General features: G+C 40.6%; 1 protein-coding gene across 2 annotated transcripts in view; it reads right to left on the bottom strand.

Annotated features, from left to right (window-relative positions):
- Window positions 1-504: 504 nt before the first annotated feature.
- The window catches only part of NFX1 (nuclear transcription factor, X-box binding 1), a 75,119-nt gene continuing 50,273 nt past the window's right edge, over window positions 505-25,350 (bottom strand). Inside the window, exons 12-24 of one of the 2 annotated variants that reach the window (XM_011288594.4) lie at window positions 23,363-23,442; window positions 22,103-22,211; window positions 17,910-18,029; window positions 15,760-15,839; window positions 11,848-12,078; window positions 10,916-10,989; window positions 10,001-10,102; window positions 9,440-9,481; window positions 4,807-4,905; window positions 4,131-4,197; window positions 3,107-3,252; window positions 2,263-2,367; window positions 505-781 (exon numbers count right to left, since the gene is read on the bottom strand). In XM_011288594.4, the coding sequence (XP_011286896.1) occupies window positions 709-781; window positions 2,263-2,367; window positions 3,107-3,252; window positions 4,131-4,197; window positions 4,807-4,905; window positions 9,440-9,481; window positions 10,001-10,102; window positions 10,916-10,989; window positions 11,848-12,078; window positions 15,760-15,839; window positions 17,910-18,029; window positions 22,103-22,211; window positions 23,363-23,442 (1,328 nt within the window). In that variant the 3' untranslated portion in view covers window positions 505-708. Of the gene's footprint in view, window positions 782-2,262; window positions 2,368-3,106; window positions 3,253-4,093; window positions 4,198-4,806; window positions 4,906-9,439; window positions 9,482-10,000; window positions 10,103-10,915; window positions 10,990-11,847; window positions 12,079-15,759; window positions 15,840-17,909; window positions 18,030-22,102; window positions 22,212-23,362; window positions 23,443-25,350 lie in introns of those variants that run through there. The other variant, XM_019816083.3, reaches the window with a different exon arrangement.

Here is a 25,350-nt window from a genome sequence, read left to right as displayed (position 1 = left end):
CAGACAAGCTCAGGGATGTGGTATGAGCCACACCCCTGGACTTTAGAAAATGGAGTTCTGTAAAGCACCCTGATCCCTCTCCTAGGTCTAGAACTGATGGCACCAAGGATCTCCAAGTCCCATAAGTTCAGCCAGATAGACCTAGGAGAGTTTTTGGCAAAAGACTCAGATAAGATAGCTGGGTTTAACACAATGTGTGATTCTGGATATGGTGTACCAACTCAATGTTTGGTATTCTGGACTGAGAAGCTCACTTGTGTCTTTCCAAAGATTGTGATCAGTTTGGATTAATCCAAAAAGTGAGGTGCAGTTGATGTTGCAGACATTTTTACGAGGAGGAGGGATAACTGGGACAACTGAGGCTATGACTAAGTGCTGCTTTCAGGCTAAAATTCTGGTTTGTCCAAATCAAACCCAATATTCCCCAGCCCTCCGAGAAATCACGGTGATGGTGGAGCCTCTGCAAATACATGACCGAATCACTAGCGACCATCCAGTCAGATCTGGCTGTACCGAAACACTTTATACAGACGGAATAGAGGACAAGGGGACTTCTGATACACTCATGCTTTGGACGTATCAGTACAAGACAGTATGTGAGGCTGTGTGTGAGTTCACCAGGCAGTTGGGAACAAGCATGATTTTCTGCTGGCAAACAAGTCTCCATCACACCTAATCATTCTTTTATCTAAGTGCATCTTGATCTTCTCAGTCCTGGACATCAAAGTAGTCAATTACTGGTTCCTTGGCTATTTTCTGTAAATTACTGCTCCCAGGATTCCTGAAAAGCAAACAAAGAATAATCAGTCTTCTTGTTTGGGAGAAGTGGACTGAGGTCTTCAGAAAGTTAAGGATCAGCTGATTTGCCATTTGCAAAGCTTTGGTAAGACAGTGGGGCACACATGAGTTGGGAACTTGAAATTTGGTGATGGGCACGCAGGGGTTCACTGTATTAATAATATTCTCTTGACTCTAAAAGTCTTCTACAATAAAATTTTATACAAAATTAAAGCAAACAAAAGGAAAAAAGCATGGCGCAAACAGGCCAAAGACTCCACACGGTTATGTTCAGGTGGTACTAGACATGGCTGTGAAATAACATGTAGAATACCTCACATTTCTTTTTTTTTTTTTAAATTTTTTATTTTTTTTTCAATGTTTATTTATTTTGGGACAGAGAGAGACAAAGCATGAACGGGGGAGGGGCAGAGAGAGAGGGAGACACAGAATCGGAAACAGGCTCCAGGCTCTGAGCCATCAGCCCAGAGCCTGACGCGGGGCTCGAACTCACAGACCGCGAGATCGTGACCTGGCTGAAGTCGGACGCTTAACCGACTGCGCCACCCAGGCGCCCCAGAATACCTCACATTTCCAAAACCACTGCCCATGTGGATATGCAGCTGGGCTGACTGGAATCCAGGCCACCTGTTTTACAGGGGTGAAGCAGGGCTGGTCCTATGGAGCTACACTGACCCAGACAATCCTTGCTAAGGCTGTGCCCAACGGGCAACGCCTAGCCGTCCTGTCCAGTCCCAGGGAACACCGATTGCTATGGCCCTCATGGTGACTTTATAAACTGCCCTTCCCACCCTCCCAGAAGTTCTGTATAAGAAGTTCTGGTAAAGCTTCTATGTGGAAGGCCAGAACAGCATTAGGGACCCTGCTGAGTTTCAGGGCAACTTTCAGCAATGCTGCCTCAGTCACAATAAGGCAGCCAGCTTCCTTTCTGGCAAAGGAAAGGAAAGGAAAAGGGGATGGTTCTTCTTTCCTGCTTCTGAGACTTGCTGCTTGCCAATGTGGTTTTCTTATCTCTAAATCATGAATATACGTTTCTGTTGTAAAAATGATACAAACCATATAGAGGTCACTAGAGCAAAACGCTAAAGTCCCCACCTTCACTGCAACCTCAGCCCACTATCCCACATCCATCTGCAGAATAAATGTTGTGAACCATGTAGCGTTCCTAAATCATCCGCTGTGACACAATGAGTCCACTTCCCAGTGTCACCATCTACACCATGGAAGTTATGTCCAATGACTTTTCTCCAGAAGAGAAGTGGGCATTATAAACATCAAACCTGGGACCCCTCTGGCATGAACAAATGTGTCTGACACCCCAGTCACACCTTACTTATTTGAATAAAGCCCCCCAAGGCCAGGCCTGAGAGGCTGCCAATGGCTGGTAGAGACCTGGACAGTTTAGCCCCTGCTGGCTTTTCTGAATAGACAGAACCCTTTGGAAAGCAGCTGAAGGATCCTTACTTGTCTGTCTGATGCCTGTGATGAGGAATTGGTGGTGGAGCCCGTGACTGTATTTCCCTTTCAAGGACACCTGTCAGCGTGTTAGGAGGACAAATGGACTTCCCTCTGATAAAAGACAGAACACAAAATATTGAAAAGTGAGAATTGTTTGTGGAGACAGGCAGACCGCTGCAAATCCAGTCATGATTTTCACTGTGCTGCTGCTAAGTGCTCCGATGTGACCTGTCTCCTCTCAGGCATGGTCACCTTCATTTAACCCTTGTCCCTTCCACTCATCTCTGTTGGGCCTGTTACCTGCTTCCTGTCATCTCATATTCAAGTTTTTTCTTCTGGAAGTCCCTCCTACTCTCTCAGGTTCTGACAGTGATTCTAGATCCTCACTGTCACTTCCCTGCTCATAACACAGCCATAGTCTCATCTAATGGCAAACACTGTTTACGGGGGATGCCTTGAATCAGAGTCTAGCATCTTGTTTTCATCATGCCAGGAGGACAAGGGAAAAGGGGACAGATGTGATGGGCAGGCATGCAACCCAGGCCCTCAGGGTCTGCTCCCTGTATCTGAGGAAATGATGCCTCCAGTGTCACTTGTGGATTGGGGCAGATAAAAGCCTTGCATGTCTTTAGACGTGTCTGTCCTGTGGACTGAGGCATGGGCTTTGCTCTCTGGTTCAGACCTTTGTATCGGACTTTTTGATTGTGCCAGAATGGCTATCCCATAAGCAGGCTTTCTATCTATTCTTCTAAGAGAGGAAGCAAGGAAAGCAAACATTGATAGATCCTGCTTTCCGAGGTCCAGCCTGCTCCAATGAGCACTTCCTCCTGTGATGACAAGATCAACCCACCTGACCGCAGTGACCACAACGTTGCGCTTTGGTTCACTGTCATAGCTCACACTCTCTAGGCCGTACACTTGGGCCAGGTCGTGGATGATCCGACGGTGGTCTCTGTTCATGGGAGGGAAGCAGTGGCTCTTCTTACTATTCTTTCCCTGTATTGAGGGTAAAGATGAATGATTGATAAAATGACTAAATAAATCAAAGACCTAAAACAAGACAATTTCATTTCTTATAAAAAATATGTTTTATGCTAAAAATCATGAGTGTGCAGATACAGACACACTAGCAGAGAAATACACTTGCACAGGTTTCCTAGTTAGGAACAATGATTCCATTTTCTCCATCATGCTAGTGTCCTGCTGGGAACTGGGAACAGAAGGGAGGAAGGGAGGAAAGGGAGGGGCTAAGGGAGATGGCAGGAAGGAAATTCCTCTTCATTAAATGTGGATCTAATATAGGTATCTTGTCCTCACTCACATCCCCACAGAATAAAGAGGGAGTCACCATGGGATTGGATGCTTCTGACTAAATTAAAGACTTTTTCCCTTAAAGCTACCTCCAGGACAAGGGCTTCACTCTCTTAAAGGAGTCTATCCCACTACTCTTTAGCTCTAGTCATTCAACTTTTCATTTTTACCCCAGGGTTTCTATTGTGCCTTGGGGGTAATAAAGAATCAGTGTGACCTATCATATAATAGCCCTTTGGAGATCATGTCTTCCTAAGTATCCCACACAGGCATTCAATTATCACTACCGAATGCCTCCAATTGTTCAGAGTTTCTTCACCCAATCTTAGGCACTAAGCTAAAATTTTTTATTTACACTGACTTTGATTGAGGAGTTTTTTTCTGAACCAGGACAAGGCTTCCATAGATATTATAATGGCTGGGCTTTGGGGAAAGATAACGATCATCAAGAAGTTGTGACTTTTTCCTATAACTACTCTATATTGATGGTGTTTCTAGGATTTTTTTTTTTTTTAATCAAGCTGGCCTTAGAGACATGTCCAGTTGGATGTTTTGACTTCAACCTTATTCACGGCCTCCACAAGGGCTTCCATTTCTTTCTCAATGTCACTGACAAACTTTAAATCCTTCCTGAAATGAGAAATCACCACAGTTAATTTCATCTGTTCCTGCACTTCTGAGAATCCCTTCTACCCACCCTCTCTGCCCGTAAACTGCAGACAATGAACAATGTGGGCAGAAAAACAGCAGAGGTCAGGAACTGTCAGATAATAGAAGACTGACTGTGACTGAACAAAGGAAAAGAAAAAGAGAAAACAAATATGAGAAAGGAGAAGATGGAGAAAGAGCATTCTGGAGGGCCAGGAGATAGGAGGAAAATAAGAGCTATTACTGCCCAAGTGAGGACCCAAGTGAGGAGCCAGAAGTGGAATTCAGGCTAGTCCAAGCCCTATGAAGCCCACACTTCTACTACAGGGCGTTCTCTCTCTCTCTCTCTCTCTCTCTCTCTCTCTTTCTCACACACACACACACACACACACCCTGCTCCATTCTTCTAGAGGAAAATTTCGAGAAACCTAGTAAAGGATTTTTATTAAACATCATATAATCTCTTATAATAGATATATAGACTTTAACTGGCTCAATCACAGATGAGCACATATTAGTTATTATATCTTAAAAGACCAAACAGTCTTGTAAGCCATAATTAAGAAAGGTGGTACCAAGTTACATACACACCTGGCATCTTCTTTTAAACTGTCACTGAATTTTGACCCTGAAGAACGTATATTGAAAGGATCGGAATCCTCGCTGATATGAAATGCCTCTGCTAATCTCCTGGAAGTAAGAGAGATGTAAGTAAATAAAAGGAAAGGAAGGAGAGGAAAACTTACAGTAACACAGAGTGCCCACCAAGTCCTAACTTCTTTATACATTAATGATGTCATTTCAGTAAACCTACTTATTTTTTATAAAAATTTTTTAAAATTATTTTTTTTTGAGAGACAGAGAGATACACAGTATAAGCAGGGGAGGGGCAGAGAGAGAGAGAGAGAGAGAGAGAGAGAGAGAGAAAGAGAGAGAGAGAGAGAGAGAGAGAATAGAGAAATACAGAATCCAAAGCAGGCTCCAGGCTCTGCCTGTCAGCACAGAGCCTGATGTGGGGGTCGAACCCACGAACCGTGAGATCATGACCTGAGCCAAAGTTCAACACTTAACCGACTGAGCCACCCAGGCGCTCATCAGTAAACCCAATCATTAAGGAAGGAATAATAACTACTTGGGACAAGATATGATTTTATCTTCCTAGAAGAATATAAGCAAGACAGATCTACATGGGTCTGAGCCAACCCCTTGGCTGACACTGGGAGCTTGGGTTATCTGGGATGAGAATGGGGATGACTATCTCTGAGATTTCACCTAAACATCAGACAGATAAAGTAGACATATAATCATTAAAATTAGTACTGTCTTACAGAAAATTTGGAAAATAAAGGGAAGAATTCCATTAACAACACAAATACTGCATTTTAATACACTTTCTTTCAGATTTTTTTCCCTTTAAGTAGTTGCAATTAGCGTATATAAAACTAGGCACCTGGGTAGGGCACCTGGCTGGCTCAGGTGGTGGAGCAGATGACTCTTGATCTCAGGGTTGTAAGTTTGAGCCCCATGGTGGGTGTAAAGCATGGAGCCTGCTTGGGATTCTCGCTCCTTCTCTCTGCCCCTCCTCCACTCATACTTGCTCGCTCTCCCTCTCTCTCAAAAGTAAATAAACTTAAAAAAAAAATGTAGTGGAAAGTCAAACTTCAAGATAAAACAGGACTATACTTTGCCTGCATTTGCCTGTTTTTGTTTAACTATTTATTTTGAGAAATTTCCAAACAAAGTAACAAGAATATTATAATGATAAAACAATCATAAGTTCAAAATACCGTAAGTCAAAAATGCATTTAATACATCTAACCTACCAAACATTATAGCTTGGCCTAGTCTACCTTAAATGTGCTCAGAACACTTACATTATTAGCTTACAGTTGGGCAAAATCACCTAACACAAAGCCTATTTTGTAGTAAAGTACTGAATATCTCAAGGAATACTGTACTGAAAGTGAAAAACAGGATGGTTGTAAATGTATTCGTTGTTTACCCTCATGACTGCACGGCTGACTGCAAGCTGCAGCTTGCTGCCACTGCCCAGTGTCATAAGACAGCATTATATTACTAGCCTGAGAAAAGATCAAAATTCAAAATCTGAACTATGGTTTCCACTAAATGTGAATTGCTTTTGCACCACTGTGAAGTAGAAAAATTGTAAGTCAGTTTATTGTTAAGTTGGGGACTGTCTGTGTATTGTTCACTTAAATTCTCCAACTGTTAACATTTTTACAGGTCTATACATTTTAACCAATCTTTGTTAGAACCAGTAAGTCTGCCAGTCATTGAATAAATGCCTCCTAATCTGATGAAGAGTATCCTCAAATAACTAATAGAAAATATATTTAGCAGTGAAATATTTAAAGCTCTCTGGTGTCAGGAATACCTACTATCAACCACCTATTCAACACTGTACTGTAGGCGTGAGCCAGTATAATGAGGCAAGAAAAAGAAAACAGATAAGAATTGGAAAGAAATAAAATTACTATTATTAGAAAAGGACATGAAATAAGAAATAAGTGAATTTAGCAAGGTTGTGAATACAGGTCAACAAACATCAGTTACATTTCTATATACCAGCAATAAGCAATTAGAAAATTAAATTTATTTTGTTTTGCTTTTTTAGAAAATAAAATTTTAAAAGTGATACAAGAGGGGAGAGGAGAGAAAAAAAAGTGATACAAAAAAAATTACCACTTAAAAAAGCATCAAAACCATCAACCAGCAAGGGACAAATCTACCAAAAGATGTACAAAATCTGTATCTAGAAAAATATGAAGTATCACTGAGAGAAATCAAAGAAGACAGGAATAAATGGAAGGTATACCTTGTTCATGGATTAGAAGACTCAATATTATAAAAATGTCAAATTTCCCAAATTGATCTATAAATTGAATACCAATTCAATCAAAATCTTAGTAGGTTTTTAAGCAGATATTGATAAGCTAACTCTAAAGTTTAAATGAAAATGCAAATACCCAAGAACAGTCAAGTTAATCTTGAAGAACCATGCTTGAAGAGATAAACTATCAGATAGTAAGACCTTTATTGTTATAAAGGTACAATTAAGAGAGTATGATTCTAGCATGATGGAACAGAATGAGCTCAGAAATAGATCCACACGTAATATGAATACCTGATTTAAGACAAGGGAGGCACTAGAGAGACTGGGGAAAATGACATCTTGATAATAGTACTGGTCACATGAATATTCATATGGAAAAAAACTGAGTTGTGAACTCTCCTTAAACCATACTCAAAAAAAAAAAAAAAAAAATCAGTCCAGGTCAACTGTAGATCTAAATGTAAAAGGTAAAATAATACAGGTTCTAGACAATAACAGAGTATCATCATGATCTCAAGATAGACAAATACTTCTTTAACAGGACATAAAAAGCACTAGTATCTAAGGAGAAGACTGATAAACTAGATTACATTAAAATCAGAAACTTCTGCCTATCAAAAGATACCATTAAGAGAGTGAAAACCGAAGGCACTAAGTGCAGGAAAATACAATACTGAAAATCAACAAAGGATTCACATCCAAAATATATAAAGAACTCCTACTAATGAATATGAAAAGGACAACACAATTACAAAATAACTAAAAGAATTGAATAAGCACTTCACAAAAGGGGATATCCAAATTGCCAATAACCATATAAAAAGGCATTCAACCTCACTAGTCATCAGGGAAATATAAACTAAAAGCTCACTGACATCAGCTACAAATTCATAAGAATAGATTAAAATTAAAGACTGTCAATTCCGGGGCGCCTGGGTGGCTCAGTCAGTTAAGCATCTGACTTTGGTTCAGATCACGATCTTACAGTTCATGAGTTTGAGCCTCGCACAGGGTTTTGGGGTGACAGCTCAGAGCCTGGAGCTTACTTCGAATTCTGTCTCCCTCTCTCTCTGCCCCTCCCCCACTTGCACTCTGTCTCTCTCTCTCAAAAGTAATAAACATTAAAAAAATTTAAAAAAAAAAACAAAAACAGACAGACAATTCCAAGTGCTAATAAAAATGTAAAGAAAAAAACAAAAAAGAAAAAAGAAGAAAAAAGTAGAGCAATGGGAACTATTACCCTGCTGCTGGGAGTATAATATGGCACAACCATTTTGGATACTGTTGCGGAGAACTGACTAAAGCTGAACATATGAATACACTATTAACTATCAATCAGTAAGTCTACTCCCAAGTTTGTAACTAACAGAAATGAGTATGTATATATGGCAAAAGAAGTATGTGGATGTTCTTAACAGCATTTTTTAAAAAAATTTTCAAATGTTTATTTATTTTTGAGAAAGAGAGACAGAACACGAGCACAGGAGGGGCAGAGAGAGAGGGAGACAGAATTCAAAGCAGGCCCCAGGCTGAGCTGTCAGCACAGAGCCCAATGTGGGGCTCGAACCCACGAACCATGAGATCATGACCTAAGCCAAATTCGGACGTTCAACCAACTGAGCCACGCAGGTGCCCCATTAACAGAGCATTATTTATAATAGCCCAACACTCATAACCATACACATACCTATTAATGGTTGAATGATAAATAAATTATAATATCTTAATACATTAAAATATCATGCAGAAATGCAAATGACCCAAGTACTGCTATATGCAACAACAGGAATGAAGATCACAAATGTAATGAATGAAGCCAGACAAAAATAATACAAACTACAAGATTTCATCATTTATTTAAAGTCCAAAAACAGACAAAACTAATCTGAAGTGTTAGAAGTCAGGATAGATGTTTTATCTTTATGGAGTATACAAAAGTGTTCTGGTAATTTTCTATTTCTTGACCTGGGTACGGATTACACCACTGTATTCACTTTGTGATGACTCACTGATCTGTGCACTTCTGATCTATATGTATGCTATATTTCAACATAAAAGGTCATTAAAAAAGTTTTGAGCCTCTTATCTCCACTGGAATCAGGAAGTCTGCCAGTCAGTGAATAAGTATCCTGTAGCATGTGATGTTTACGCCATGCCCAAAACCAATAAGCTCATGTTTCGGAAATGTGCTGAAATCACCTAAGTGGTTTATCCTTAGACATTACAATTCTTGATGATTGAATTTCTCTTGCTCTCCAATAGCAGCAAAAGACTCAGCAGGTGCTGAATGAATGCTTCAACAGTTGCTCCCTCCCACTAACTTCACAGAGCTCAAGGACAAGTAGATAAACAGCAGTTGAAATGACTTACTTTTTCCTTTCCAAGGCTAAACACTCCTCATCACACTCCAGCCTTGAGAAACAAATGAAAAAAATAAAAGTCAGGGCACAGATTTCACAGCTTCTACCCAACAATAAGTTCTTAGTCAACCTGGAAACAGAGCAGATTCTGGCCAAAACATGGCTACATGAGGTCCCTTTCAAGGACAGGTGGGTGGGCCTCTTGGTTATGGTAATCTAGTTCTCAGAAGGGCCTCAAAGTGTCGCCAAAATGCTTCCAATGACCCTCTCACAGCGCCACTTCCTTCTCTTGGCACAGCTGGTTCTCTGTTCTCTGTGAGTTGGGCTGGACACATCTAGGTCTCTGCTTCCTCTGGCTACTGTTTGAGGAGAGGCCTAAGTCTCCTCTGGTTGTAGCTATATCCTGAATAAGATTTGCTGGATTGGAGTGGGTGTGGTCTCTTAAGTTCAAACGTCTGTTGGAACACCTACTCTGTGTGCAAGGGTTTGCTGTGGGGGATTGAGATATAAATAAATAGTTCCTATCCTCTGGAAATTAATTCTAACAGAAGACACACATTTTAAAAATTACCTGGCTTGGTGAATTTCCTTCTTAGTAATTAACTTGCTGATTTCCACTGAATCTCCAAGCTGCATGTCTGTTATTTTAGAGGCCATGGAAATAGCAGCTATTCTGAAGTATAAAAAAGGGAAGAAAAGGCATTGCAGTTTCACAGGAATGTTCTAATACTAAGTACAGAGAAGACTTCCTTCAAGTCAAATCTATCACTGGACAATTCATGTGGCTTCAGAAACCCATCTATTATGAACTACCCACACGTTTATGTCATATCTCCTCAATCAGATTCTAAGCAGCTCCATAGGAAGCAATGAGACAGTCTATTTAATCTCCCTTGAATATCCAGGCCAATGCCTGGCAGTCAGTCAGTATTTTGAAACCCACTGTTGTCAAAGCTACTCTGATGTCTCTATACTCTAAAAATGCTATCTCCATGACACCTCTCTGCACCTAATCAGAGACAAACACACATTCCTAACACCTTCACCTCCTTACTCAGATCCCTTTCTGACCACCTGGTTCTAGGATTTCAGGGGGCTGCAAAGACAATTCACAGAACAGTCAGAAACCCCCACTACAGGGGAAGAGCACAGGACTTGGTCCTGGCTGTGCTAACACAAATGGTGGGATGTTAAAGCAATTCATGTAACTTCAGGACATCATCCCTTCTGATCTCAGGGTATAACAAGACCAGAAGGGAGAGAAAGAGGAAGAAAAATAAAAAGGTTATTTTACAAATGAAAGTTATGGAAGGAAAGGGACAAAACAATACTTTCTCTCTGAACCATAAAAACTAGACTGAGGAAAATTTATTTAAACAACTTTCCACAACAAAAGTTGCAAGGATGCTACAACAAACACCGGTATACACGTGTATAACCTCTGTATACTGAGATCCACTGCTATTAACATTTGAGCAGCACTAACCTTTGATAAGTACTGGATGCTTCAGAGCAAATCATCATCTCTTTTCTTCGTCCACATTCACACTGCAGCTCTATCTGAAATAAGATTAACATGGAGCGACTTTTAGCACATAGAAACCATGTGAATAGGCAGGTTTCACACTTTTAAAGTCTCTCTCAAATCAAACCATGGCAGAGGATATAGACAGTGAGTGGTTACCCTACAGGATGGAGGAAGCTAACCATGCATGCAACTAGACAACGTGGTAGTTGACACACTAGGAGGGAACCGTTCATTCTACAGGGACCCTTTCTGGGAACTACTACAGTCCTTAACCCCACCTGAAGGGGCAGGCCTAGAAATGAAGTTTTTACCATTGAACCTGACCCAGGACCATCCAAGGCCTAATCAGGTCCACTGCCTGCTTTCACCTCCTCAGGGAAGCCCTACTTAGATCCCTCAGACCAGGCTAAGTTGCCCACTCTCATGCTCTCATAGCACCTTCTATCAGGGTGTAACCTCTTATTCACCACAGTCATAATTCAGTATCTGAGTAATTAGTAAGGATCTGTCCCATCTAATTGAAAGGATCATGTGCCTCCTGTTCACCGGTAGAGCCCTAGCACCTAGCAAAACATCTTGCGCAACACAGACACATATATTTGTTGAATAAATGGAGTAGGCAATCAGAGTCTCTCTTGAGAATTTGTTCTAAGGGAGAGAGACAGACTGGTCAGACAGCAGTGGGTACCTTCTGAACTAGAAGGCCACATCAAGCTGGGCAGACAGGAATCTGTACAGTGTACCCCACCTTTCTCTTGCTCCACCTTAGCTTGCAGTTCCTTGCAACCAATGATCTCTGATTAGACTCTATGCCCAGGAGCCTCAGCTCTGGACTCACGAGCAGCCCCACAACCATAGTCAATGCCCTATCTGGAGCCAGGAATACGCACCTTGGCTTTACAAGCAGTCGTGGGGCAGGGTGAGCTGGGGTGGCAGGGTGCCATACATGGGTGGCCACAGTCAGCTCTGGGGGTGGTGCAGGGCTGCTTGCAGGCCTCATCCACAAGACACTCTCCTTTGTGACAGAGTCTCTGACACTTGTGCATTCCACATGGTAGCGTGGCACTGCAGGGTAATCCGCAAGAGATATCAGCCAGGTGACAGGGGATGTTGCTTCGTAACTAGGAGAGACAGAAGTAGCCAGATTCTTATCTCCGTGTGCGATCTGGGATGAGTTTTAACTTCCTATTCAAACATTTCTGAATTTTCAAAAAGTTATTTTGATCTTAAAAAAAATTACGTGGATTTTCAAAATCTGAACATAATTTGTCTGAAAATAAACAAATCTGGAACTTATTTAATAACCCTTGTTATGATCCAAAAGAATTTGTGCTAGCAATCAAGTGTGACTGAGGATATACACTTCCCAGGACGGGTAGCAAGCACATGAAACTAGATAACTAGGGAGTATCTGATATGCTCTGACCAACTAGGAGGATCAGATAACCTTTTCCTCCCTTTGCAAACAGCTTAGGGCACTGAGGGTTGGGAGGCACCCTTGACCCATGGTTTCAAGACTGCTGGCAGTGCTGTTTTACAGAAATAATTAAATAATCAAATAATCAACTCTCCTCACATTTCCCAACTCACGGTATCTTTAACTTTAGGTAGCTTTATCATTTAAAAAAATTAAGAGGCAGGGGTGCCTGAGTGGTTCAGTCAGTTAAGCACCTGACTCTGGCTTCAGTCATGATCTCGTTGTTCGTGGATTCAGCCACGTCAGGCTCCAGGCTGACAATGCAGAGCCTGCTTGAGATTCTTTCTCTTTCCCTCTTTCTCTGACCCTCCCCCACTCATTTTCTCTCTCAAAATAAATTTTAAAAAATTAAAAAAAAAAAAATTAAAAGGCAGGTGCCTGAGTGGCTCAGTCGGCTGAGTGTCTGACTTCAGCTCAGGTCACGATCTTGCGGTTCATGAGTTCGAGCTCCACATCAGGCTCATGGCTGTCAGCCTGTCAGTGCAGAGTCCACTTTGGATCCTCTGTCCCCTCCGCCCCCTCTTTGTCCCTCTCCTGCTTGCGCTCTCCCCAAAATAAATAAATATAAAAAAGGTGGGGGGGTGGCCCCTGGGTGGTTCAGTTGGCTGGACGTCCGACTCTTGATTTTGGCTTGGGTCATGGTCCTAAGCCCCACGACAGGCTCCGTGCTGAGTGTGGAGTCTGCTACCCCTCTCCCCAGCTCAAGCACTCTCCCTCTTAAAAAAAAAAAAAAAAAAAAAAAAAAAATTAAGAGGCAATAGGCCATGAAACCCCAAACTTTTAATTTTTGGAAATCACCTTCTTTCAGGATTCCTTACTCCAGGAAAAAGATGCTAGAATTTTGTTCCTGTGGGAGCAAAGTTTACTCTTACATATTGACTCAAATTCTTTTGAGAACCCTCAAAATAAGGAATATACTTTGACTCTAGTGACATCTAACTTTTACTCTTAAAAAGGCCTCCAAAGTCTAGAATGTACACGCTTCCTATCGCTTTAGAACTGCTTTAGAGTGGCACCTGGGTGGCTCAGTCAGTTCAGTGTCTGACTCTTGATTTTGGCTCAGGTCATGATCTCATGGTTCACAAGATTGAGCCCTATGTCAGGCTCTGCTCTGACATCAGGGAGCCTGCTTGGGATTCTCTCTCTGCCCCTCCTCTGCTCACAGATGTGCTCTCTCTCAAAATAAATAAATAAACATAAAAAAAAAAAGGAAGAATTGCTATATAAGTATTTTGGTAGAATGTAGTTCCCAATCATTAAACTTACCTACACTAATACCAGGGTCTGGAGATAATTTATTTTTATTTTTTTTAATGTTTATTTATTTTTGAGTGACAGAGTGTGGATGGGGGAGGGGCAGAGAGAGAAGGAGACACAGAATCTGATGCAGGGCTCGAACTCACAAGCCGTGAGATCACGACCTGTGCCAAAGTCAGTCACTTAACCAATTGAGCCACTCAGGTGCCCCTGGAGATAATTTTTGCACACACTGTGTCCTCTGTTTTCCCTCCCCTCATTACTTACCTACTTTTCATTATCCTTTAGGAAGTTACCTCCTCTACAAACACCTTCCTTGGGTGGGGGCTCCTTTGATCCTGCTCAGTCCTTTGTACTTGCCCTGCTACTGTACTGTTTAAACTGCTATTGCACTGTTTAAATGCCTGCCTCCTGCCCCAGGGTAAAGGCTCCACGAAGGCAGCAGTCATGCCTCTCTTGTTCTCTTCTGAATCATGTGAACTTAGCCTGTTACCCAGCACACAGTAGGTATGTAAAAGCTATTTGTTGAAGGAAGTCAAATAAGCCATCAACACAAAGATGATACATGGATGCCTTAGAATGGCTACTCTCGGAGAAAGTAAGACTCATAGAGGAAGATACTAATAAACGACAAATGACTTGAGAACCACTTACAGGAAATAAGTGAAGAAAAATACGTCCATCAAGATAAAGATATTGAACGCATGTTGTCACAAATGCCAAGGGTTTCCAAAAATGTTGCTTAATATGTTATGAAGTAAAAAGTAGGTTACACAATAGTATAATCTTAAAAGAGTATGAGAAAGTGTGTATCACACATGACTTATAGTCTATACACAAGAATGTGAACAGTATTTATTTCTGGATTGCAGAATGTATGCTCTTAATTGTCTACAATGAATATGCATTTTTTAAATAAGGAATTCTTAAAAGTGTTTCAAAGGGTCTATAGGTAATGGTGCCTAATAAGCTTACAAATTGAGAATGCGGATGAAAAGTCCTTCATGGTAATGGCACTGCAGAGGTGTAGGTGAGCCTGGAGGAAGGTGTTTGGACCTACTGGCCAGAATAGGAAGCTGCACAGGGCACAGAGGAAGGAAGAGTGGCCCCTGGTGGAGAGACACCACCACTCTTGGGATGCTCTTAATGAAACACCTTTATGCAGGCTAGCAACCTTTGCTGGTGAACCTGGAAGTTGTCTCTGAAATACAGCCCTTGTTCTCAAGGTCAACTGACTGAGTTTAACTTAGTTGCAACCAGAGTAAAAATGAAAGCAAAAGAGGCTCACTATACTACCTATTGTATGACTTCATTCACGTGACATTCTGGAAAAGGCAAAACTACTGGGATAGATAATAGATCATTGATTGCTGGGGCCTAGAGACAGGAGGGAAAATAACTATAGAGATGCATGAAGGAGGGACACCTGGCTGGCTCAGTTAGTACAGCATGTGACTCTTGATCTCAAGGTCATGAGTTCAAGCTCCACATTGGGTGTAGATATTATAAATAAATAAAAACTTAAAAAAAAAAAAGGGCATGAAGGAATATTTGGGGGGTGAATGAACTATTCTACATCTCGATTATGGTGATGGTTACATGACTGTATGAATGTTTTTGCAAAACTCAAGGACCTGTACACTTAAAAGGGTAAAATTCTATTTTATGCAAATTATACCTTAATTAATTAAAATGTTTATTTTATTTATTTTGAGAGAGATAGGGAGAGAGAGAGAGAGCACAAGAGCAGGGGAGGAGCAGAGAGAGAGGGAGAAAGAGAATCTAAAGTACGCTCTGTGCTGCCAGCACAGAGACCTACACGGGGCTTGAACTCACACACTGTGAGATCATGACCTGAGCCGAAGTCAGTTGCTTAACCAACTGAGCCATGCAGGCACCCCAAATTCTACCTTAACTTAAAAAAAGAAAAGAAAAAAAGGGGCCAAAGCAAACCTCTGCTTCTTGGAGTATATTTTTACTTTGAGAAACAATGAGACTAACAACTCTAAAAGTAATTCAATCATAAATCTCTAGCTGGAACAATGAATACTTGGGAGAGAAAACTTACCTCGTGTTTGCCCATGCACCACTTCTGAGTCAGGAAAGTACAAGGGGGACACTTCTCTTCACTATGACAAGAATGATACACTGTTAAGAGAGAAAGGAAATTAGGAATTATGTCTAGGAATAATGTTTAAATAAAGCACATAAATTATTATATATGTTTTAATGGTATAGAACATAGAACTTTTAAGTTTAGAAGCTGGAATACTTTTTAAAATGGTCACAGGAAAGTAAAAAGTAGGCGACTTTATTTCAAAGTGCTGAAGGATGAGCATGAGTGAGTAAAAGAAATCCCACTGAGGTGGGACAGACACACCAAACACAGAAGCAGAGAAGGAGGCAGCTTTTCCACTCATCTCCTGCAGCACAGACCCTGGTCTGTCCATTCTACTCAGTCATTCTTTTGGCCCTATCACATACAGCTCAGTTATCTCTGCTACTCATGCCATCTGACATGCTCCCCTGATTCCTTTCAATTTCCTTGCTGCCTGTAAGAGGCAGTTCATCCTAACTCATCTCCTCCAACAAAGCCTTTCTTGGCTGACCATACCCTGCTCAGAGCTCTCTTACACTCCCTAATGTCAATGGCTTGCTACCATGTTATCTGGCCCATCTTTACGAAACGGTTGGTTGTGTGTCATGTGCATATAACTACCATCCTCTTCCTCTTGGGAAGAACAGAAAAATCTTGAGATCATGGGTTACTTTTTTCTTCCTCTGAACCTCTCTCTGTGTCTGATACCATGGTGGGTATACAACTAACTCTCAAGAAAAGTTAAAAGAATGCTGAACAAAAGTGGGCTAAAACAACACACCTCAAAAATGGTTAAGTTCTTATTATGGACATTACCCACCAGGATTTGGACTTCATCTGTGACATTTGCAAATGAGTGTGAAGGAGGGAGTGGGTGAGTATTGGCTCGGGCACTTACTTCATCTGGTGTGAACACCAAACTAAGTTGGGAGGGCCCTCCAAAGGTCCCCAGGAAAGAAGGGACATTCTACTTCATGAGGAATTTACTTCTTTTTTACTCTATTAAAATACTCAAAAAATGAAAACGGTTGTTTATTTGTCAGTCTGAACTATATGGCTTACTCTAAGTACCAAATCTGGTGACTTCAGTTATTTCAGGTTTGCCTCTGGGACTTGGTAAAATGAAATGATGAGCCTACAATGGTCCTAGAGGAAAGCTAGTGACTAGACTGGACAGAAAATGGATGGTATTAAGTAGCTGCTGGCCGGATGTCTACAGCAGTTTATGAAAGAAGAATTGGAAATAATTATCTAACAACATGAGATTAAGTTATAGCCCATCCATGTAACAGCACACTCCATTAACCACTAAAAATCTATATTGTAGAAAAATATTCATTGACAAGAAGAAAGATTAAAATTACAAGAGGGAAAAATCCAGTTAAAATAAATTCAGTAGCATCACACTTTAATATTATGAAAAAAAAATGCAAATATCTATTTTGCCCATGTAAAAAGCCCTGAGAAATATATATTAAGGTGTAAAAAGGTGATATAATGGATGATTTAATTTCAATCTTTTGACTTCATCTCATTTATTCTGAGAGAGAGAGAGAGAGAGAGCATTCACATGAGTGGAGGAGAGGCAGAGAGAGGGAGAGAGAGAATCCTAAGCAGACTCTGCACTGTCAATGCAGAGTCCCTATGTGGGGCTCAAACTCACAACTGTGAGATTATGAGCTGAGCCGAAATCAAGATTTGGATGCTTAACCAACTGAGCCACCTAGGCACCCCTCTTTCTTTTTATACAGTAAACATATATTACTTCCTTAACAACAAAAAGTTAGTTTCAATTTTACAAAAAGATATTCAACTTTGAAATATAAATCAAAATTGAAGGCAACAAGAAGAAAAGTCCCTGAAAGACAAGATCAACTGGAGATTCTTCCAGCCTTTCAGGTGTGTTTGATATCCACTGAGTAAAGAAATGGAGTGCACTGTTGATTCTCAGCTGTGGCCCAGATTACAGACTCACCTTCACAGAAGCAGCCCCTGAGAACAGGGAACAGGGGTGGCCATCACAACATGACCTCAGAGCAGTAAAGACTGTCATGCAACATCCTAAATGACACAGTGTGAAACAGGCTGTGAGATGGGGGAGGCAAGGAGTTGGGACCCACCTGGATGGTCACATTCATGGACTCTGGCGCAGGTCTGGGTACACTCGGGGGGTCTGGTGCCACAGGGAACTGGAGGGTAGATCACTGACGCACCACAGTGGCAGGTTAATTCATCAAAACCTGATGGAGCAGCAATGAAACAAAACAACCTTTCATGATGTGCACATACATATTTACACAGACAACACACACACACACACACACACACACACACACACACACACATTTATTTTGGCTTGTATTACTTTGTAGGGGACTGCTTTTTTCAAAAAATGTTTTTATTTTATTAAACCTGAGCTGGTGGCAATGGAGCAGACAGATAAGAAGCATTTCATTTTTTTTTTTAATTTTTTTTTTCAACGTTTATTTATTTTTGCGACAGAGAGAGACAGAGCATGAACGGGGGAGGGGCAGAGAGAGAGGGAGACACAGAATCGGAAACAGGCTCCAGGCTCTGAGCCATCAGCCCAGAGCCTGACGCGGGGCTCGAACTCACGGACCGCGAGATCGTGACCTGGCTGAAGTCGGACGCTTAACCGACTGCGCCACCCAGGCGCCCCGAGAAGCATTTCATTTTTACTTGCAACAAACTGTAAGTCCATGAGTAACCCAGGAAATTTTTACATATATTTTATAAACAACAGATCTATAGACCATCTCTTTTGAGAGAACAAGAGACTTCTGCTAAAGACATAGCTTTTTATTTTTTCAAACTCCTTTAGTTAGGAAAATGGATAGAGATTATGAAAGCCACAGGTAATTAACAAACATACAAAAATATATATTTGAATATACACCTCAGAGAAGCACTGAAGCCACTCAAAAAAATTCTTACAGGTCTAATCAACACCTATCATACTAGAAATGTGAAGTTGAAATGAAGCACAGAGCTACATCTGAGTTCATTACACACAGGCCACAAGTCAAATCAAAATGAGGGCTCACACTGGACAGCTCTAATAAGCAGCCTACCTTGTCATGAGCTCTCTTAACTCCTAAATCCCAAGAGGAGTCAGTTCTCCAACTCTAAGTCTTAGTAAAGGCCAGGACTTTGGCCATGGTTCCCAACTAGGTCACCAAGGGTCAGAAGCCCAGGGCTCTTGAGATTCTTCCACCTACTGCCCCTCTCCAGTCAGCACTCTCTTCAGCAAACCCATCAGAGGCTATACAATGTGGTGTAAAGAGCCCCATAAATATAGTCAGGAGACTTAGGCTTCTGGTCCCGGATGTACTACTTACTTACTTAGTGACTGTGGGGTGGTAGTTTAACATCTCTGAGCTTTCTACTGGTCAAATGGGCATACCAAACTTTGACCTATCCATTCAACAAGCTAATATATGTGAATTAGCTAGGTAAAGGGCAAGGGGCCATGTAAGTTGTTTTCATGGAATTCATGTGTGTGTGATTTATATCAAAGCACTGACTCAACTCCTTTTTGAAATTAAGTAGGTCTAGCATTCTATCAAAGACATTTTGGGAAATCTTGATCTAGGCCAATCTTTTAATGTAGCAGTTCTCAAAGTACGCTCTGTTGACCCTTAGGGGTCCCTGAGGGTCTTCAGGGAGTCCATAAGGCCAAAATTATTTTCATAATCAGACTAAGACATGGTTCTTTGCCCTGCTATGTTGACATTCGCAGTGATGGTGCAAAACCAAGAGTTGGTAAAACTGCCAGGGTCTTAGCGCAAATCAAGGCAGTAATACCAAACTGTAATCACTGTAGTTTCATCACCACAAAAAAGTCCTCGATGAAGCAGTAAAGAAAAAAACAATTGATCCTTAAATACATGTCTTTTCCATAATCTGAAATAAAGTGCTTACGCTGCACACTAATATATAGTCTGGCTGTTATAAAAATTTGTTTATTTATTTTATGGTGAGCCTGGGTGTGTCAGTCAGTTAAGCATCTGACTTCGGCTCAAGTCATAGTCTCATGGTTCATGAGATCAAGCCCTGCACTGGGCTGTCTGATGTCACCGCAGAACTTGCTTCGGATCCTCTGTCCCCCCTCTCTGCCCCTCCTTTGTGCTCTGTCTCTCTCTCTCTCTCTCTGTCAAAAATAAATAAACATTAAAAAAAAATCTGGTTATTAAAAATAAACTAGTATGAGTGCTCACTTCAGCAGCACATATACTAAAAAAACTAATATGGGATAGGAAACTATCAAAATCCTGGAGATCACAGGGAGCAACCTCTCTGACCTTGGCCGTAGCAACTTTTTTCTAGATATGTCACCAAAGGCAAGGGAAATGAAAGTGAACACGAACTACTGGGACTTCATCAAGATTAAAAAGCTTCTGCACAGCAAAGGAAACAATCAACAAAATTAAAAGGCAGCCTGAGGAATGGGAGAAGATATTTGCAAAACGACATTACCTGATAAATGGGTAGTATCCAAAATCTATAAAGAACTTACCAAATTCGACACCCAAAAAACAAATAACCCAGTTAAGAAATGGGCAGAAGACATGAATAGACATTTTTCCAGAGAAGACATACACATGGCTAACAGACACATGAAAGGAGGCTCAACATCACCCATCATCAGAGAAACACAAATCAAAACCACAATGAAATACCACTTCACACTTGTCAGAATGGCTAAAATTAATAACACAAGAAACAACAGGTGTTGGCAAGGATGTAGAGAAAGGGGAACTCTCTTGTACTGTTGGTAGGGATGAAAACTGGTACAGCCACTCTGGAGAAACAGCGTGGAGGTTCCTCACAAAACTAGAAACAGAACTACCCTACCACCCAGCAATTGCACTAGTAGGTATTTACTCAAAGGATATAAAAATACAGATTTGGAGGGGTATACACACCCCAAAATTTACAGCAGCATTACTAACAATAGCCAAACTATGGAGAGAGCCCAAATGTCCACTGACTGATCAATGGATAAAGATGATGTGGTACATATATACAATGGGATGCTACTCAGCCATCAAAAAGAACAAAACCTTGCCATATGCAACACATGGATGGAGCTGGAATGTATATACTAAGTGAGATCAGCCAATCAGACAAAGATAACCTATGATTTCACTTGTTTGTGGAATTTAAGAAACAAAACAGATAAACATATGGAAAGGGAGGTGGGGGACAGAGAGAGGGAAAGAAACCACAAGAGACTCTTAAAGACAGAGAACAAACTAGAACAAACTAAGAGTTGACGGAGGGAGGAAGGTGGGGGATGGGCTAGATGGGTGATGGGTATTAAGGAGGGCACTTGTGATGAGCACTGCATGTTGTATGTGCTGAATGAATGTAAGTGATGAATCACTGAATTCTACTCCTGAAGCCAATATTGCACTGTATGTTAACTAAAATTTAAATTAAAAGAAAAAACCTAATACATATTTTTTAAATTCCTCATTTTAATCTCTAATATGATAAGTATAGCTATAATTCAATAAAAAGAGCTCTTTGAGGGTCCTTGGCAATTTTTAAGAATGTAAGTAAGTCCTAAGATGAAAAAGTTTACAAACTGCTGCTAATAATACAGAGAAGGAAGACTGCTGAGGACAGAATTTGGTTCAATGATATTTAAGAATAATCCATTAATGAACCAGATCTCATTTTAGGATTGTTGCTTACATCCCAAGTTTCGTACATTCAGGGATGACAATGCAGCATGAGAATAACTTTTTAAAGTCACAACATATCTGAAATACTTAGGCTTAGTTGAGTAACCCATACCAAACTAATCAGTCCCTCAAAATATATTATGCCTGAACTTCTAGACAACTCTTAGAGTTTTTTTTTTTTTAAGTTAATTTATTTATTCTGAGAGAGAGACAGGGAGAGAGAGAATTTTAAGCAGGCACTGCACTATCAGTACAGAACTCAATGTGTGGCTCAATCCCACCCACTGCAAGAACATATGACCTAGGCCAAAATCAAGAGTTGGATGCTTAATGGACTGAACCACTCAGGTGTCCCTATCAAACTTTTTAATCAATCAATTAACTGTTTAATAAATTTTTTGAGACAGCACAGGGAAGGTGCAGAGAGGGAGAGAGAATCTTAAGCAGGGTCCACACCCAGCGCAGAGCCCAACATGGGGCTCGATCTCACAACTGTGAAATCATGACCTGAGCCGAAATCAAGAGCTGGACACTTAACCAACTGAGCCACCCACAGATCCCTAGAAAACTCTTTAATAAAAGCATACAGTGAAGACACTCACTGGCTTGCCAGCATGACTGGCAGTTCCCACGATGACAAGGTTCTTCACATCTATGAAGGCCACAACGGAGTTTCCTCCCACAAATCAAAGGACACTTGTGCTCCTTATCCTAAGAAGAGATTCATATTTGTTTGCAAAATTATCTACATTTTATATTTTCCACAAAGAACAAGAAGATTAATTAAAAAAAAAGCTTTCTACAGTTATGGATGAAATGATGTCTGGAATTAGCTTCAAAATAATCAGAGGGAGCAGGTGGAGAGGTGGATGAAACAAGATTAGTTATGAGCTGATCACTACTGAAGCTGGATGTTGCATATATGGGATGCATGCTAATCTTTCTGCTTTTGTATATGTTTGAAATTTTCAATAGGAAGAAGTCTTTATGTCTTCAAATACTGATTTATAAATAAGTCTTTTTTTTTTTTTTAATGTTTATTTTTGAGAGACAGAGCCAGCGAGCAGGGGAGGGGCAGAGAGAGAGGGAGAGAGAAGATCTGAAATGGGCTCTTTGTGACAGTAGCAAGCCTGATACAAGGCTTGAACTCACAAACCACAAGATCATGACCTGAGCCAAAGTCAGATGCTAAACTGACTGAGCCACCCAGGCGCCCCTAAAAATAAGTCTTAATATGTTGTACAATTTCATCATTCTTCATCTTATCAATATGTAAACTTCAAAAATAACAATTATGTATGATATACATACATAAGCATGTGTATACATGCACTACTTTGCTAATGGCACTGTGTGCTCTTGTTTGTACACACACAAACACACGCGCAACATGGTAACCCAATTACTGCCAGGTAGTGCTTTATTTAGTTCCATATAAGTGAATACTTCAGATAACTGAAACTTGCTCCTTTCAAAAATGCCCCACTCATTTTGCCTATTGACCTGATCCAAGCTGTATATGAAACCCAAAGCCCAAATTGCTAAGACCAGCCCAATCTGTGTATTGGGACAGCATACAATCTCCTGCAGAGGACTGTGTGCTCATCTGATGGTCTTAGGCTCTGGAGCCTGAGGGCTTCTGTCTTTCTTCTCTTTCCCCATATTGCCACTGGCTGACTTCTTGACTTGGCAAAGGCCTAAAAAGGCCCAGGCCTGTCTCTCTGGGCAGCTCTCTCACTGCTGCTCAGGGGCCTCTCCCAGTGATGTCTGAATCTGGACTACATTCCAGATGGCTGAGGTTTCTAGATGCTTGGCCCCCGGATGAATGAAATCTGATTGTACCTAATCATAGGTCCACTTACCACACAGCATATCTCATTACATTTATGTCGTCCACACAACCGTTTCTTGTTACATCGCTTATCACACATAAATGTAGCATCTGTTGTGGCCAATTAAAAAGAAAAAAAAAGGTAAAGGAGATGAACATTCACTCAACAAGTATTCGATGACTACAAGCTGAAGAAACACATATGTAATAATGTAAATAAATTAGTTATGGTGAAAATGCATATTAAAATAAGATATGCTAAAAATTTTCACCTGTCAGATTGTACAGAAAAAAAAAAAGACAATATGGTACGGGTGAAGGTGTAGAGAACAAGGCACACTCCGTGGATGGGAGTATAAACTTTTGGTACACATATGTTATCTATCAAAAATTTAAATGGTAATTCTATTTTAAGTAACTATTCCTATACATATACTTTTGAAAATATATTTTTATATATTTTAATATATTTTGTTGCACAAGCAACAAAAGAAGAAACACAAATTGGGGCTTGATCAAAACTGAAAGATTTTGTGTACCAAGGACACCACTAAGAAAGTGAAAAGACAGCGCACATAACAGGAGAAAATATTTGCAAATCATCTATCTATAAAGCTCTAGGGTCTAAAATACATAAAGAATTCTTACAACTCAACAAGAAGAGAACCCAATTAAAAGACAAAGGACTTAAACAGACTCTTTTCCAAAGAAGATTACAAATGGCAAAGTACATTTAAAAATGTTCAGCATCACTAGGGAAATGCAAATCAAAACCTTAATGACATATCACTTCATATCTACATAGGATAGCTTTAAGAAAAAAAACACATAAGAAACAAAAATAAAAACAAAAAAATAAGTGGGGTGTCTGGGTGGCGTGAATGTAAAATGATGTAGGTGCTATGGAAAACTGCTGTGCTGGTTCTTTAAAAAAGTACACACGGGGCGCCTGGGTGGCGCAGTCGGTTAAGCGTCCGACTTCAGCCAGGTCACGATCTCGCGGTCCGGGAGTTCGAGCCCCGCGTCGGGCTCTGGGCTGATGGCTCAGAGCCTGGACCTGTTTCCGATTCTGTGTCTCCCTCTCTCTCTGCCCCTCCCCCGTTCATGCTCTGTCTCTCTCTGTCCCAAAAATAAATAAACGTTGAAAAAAAAAATTTTTTTAAAAGTACACACAATTATCATGTGATCCATCAACTCCACTTGTAGGTGTGTATCCAAAAAAATTTAAACAAAAACTGTGTACAAATGTTCATAGTAGCACTAATCCAAATAGCCAGAAGATCGAAACAACCCATAATGTCGATCAACAGATGAATAAATTGCGATATATCCACACAATGAAGTATTATTCAGTCATAAAGAGGAATGAAGTACTGATATGTGCTACACATGGATGAATCTTGAAAACATGCTAAGTGAAAAAAGCTAGGTATAAAAAGGTTATGTATTATAGAATTCCATTTATATGAAATACTCAGAATAGGTAAACCCATAGCAGTTTAGTGGTTCCTCGGGGCTTGAGGGGGTAGTGAGTGGGAAGTGAAAAGTTAATGAATACAGGGTCTCCCCCTTAGGTGTGAAAATGTTTTAGAACTAGATAGAGGTGATGGTTGCACAACACTGTGAATCTGTTACATGCCAATGAATTGTACACTTTAAATAAACGCTTACTTTAAGAGAGAGACAGTGCATGTGAAAGTGAGCAGGGGAGGGGCAGTGAGAGAGGGAGAGACTCTCAAGCAGGCTCTGCACTGTCCGCGCACAGCCTGACATGGGGCTCGACCTCATGAACTATGAAGTCATGACCTGAGTTGAAATCAAGAGTCAGACACTTAACCAACTGACTACCCAGGCACCCCTGAATTGTACACTTTAAAACAGCCCATTCTACATTATGTGAATTTTACCTCAATTTTTAAAAATATGCTAGGTGCTGAAGTGTTTATGAGTGAAATGATGTTTGAGATTTATTTTCAAAGTACTTCAGTGAAAATAAAAAGGAGGGAAGGAAGGGATGGA

This window comes from Felis catus, chromosome D4, assembly GCF_018350175.1.
Source record: "Felis catus isolate Fca126 chromosome D4, F.catus_Fca126_mat1.0, whole genome shotgun sequence".
In the NCBI taxonomy this organism is placed as follows: Eukaryota; Metazoa; Chordata; class Mammalia; order Carnivora; family Felidae; genus Felis; species Felis catus.
This window is presented reverse-complemented; position numbering and strand designations above follow the sequence as displayed.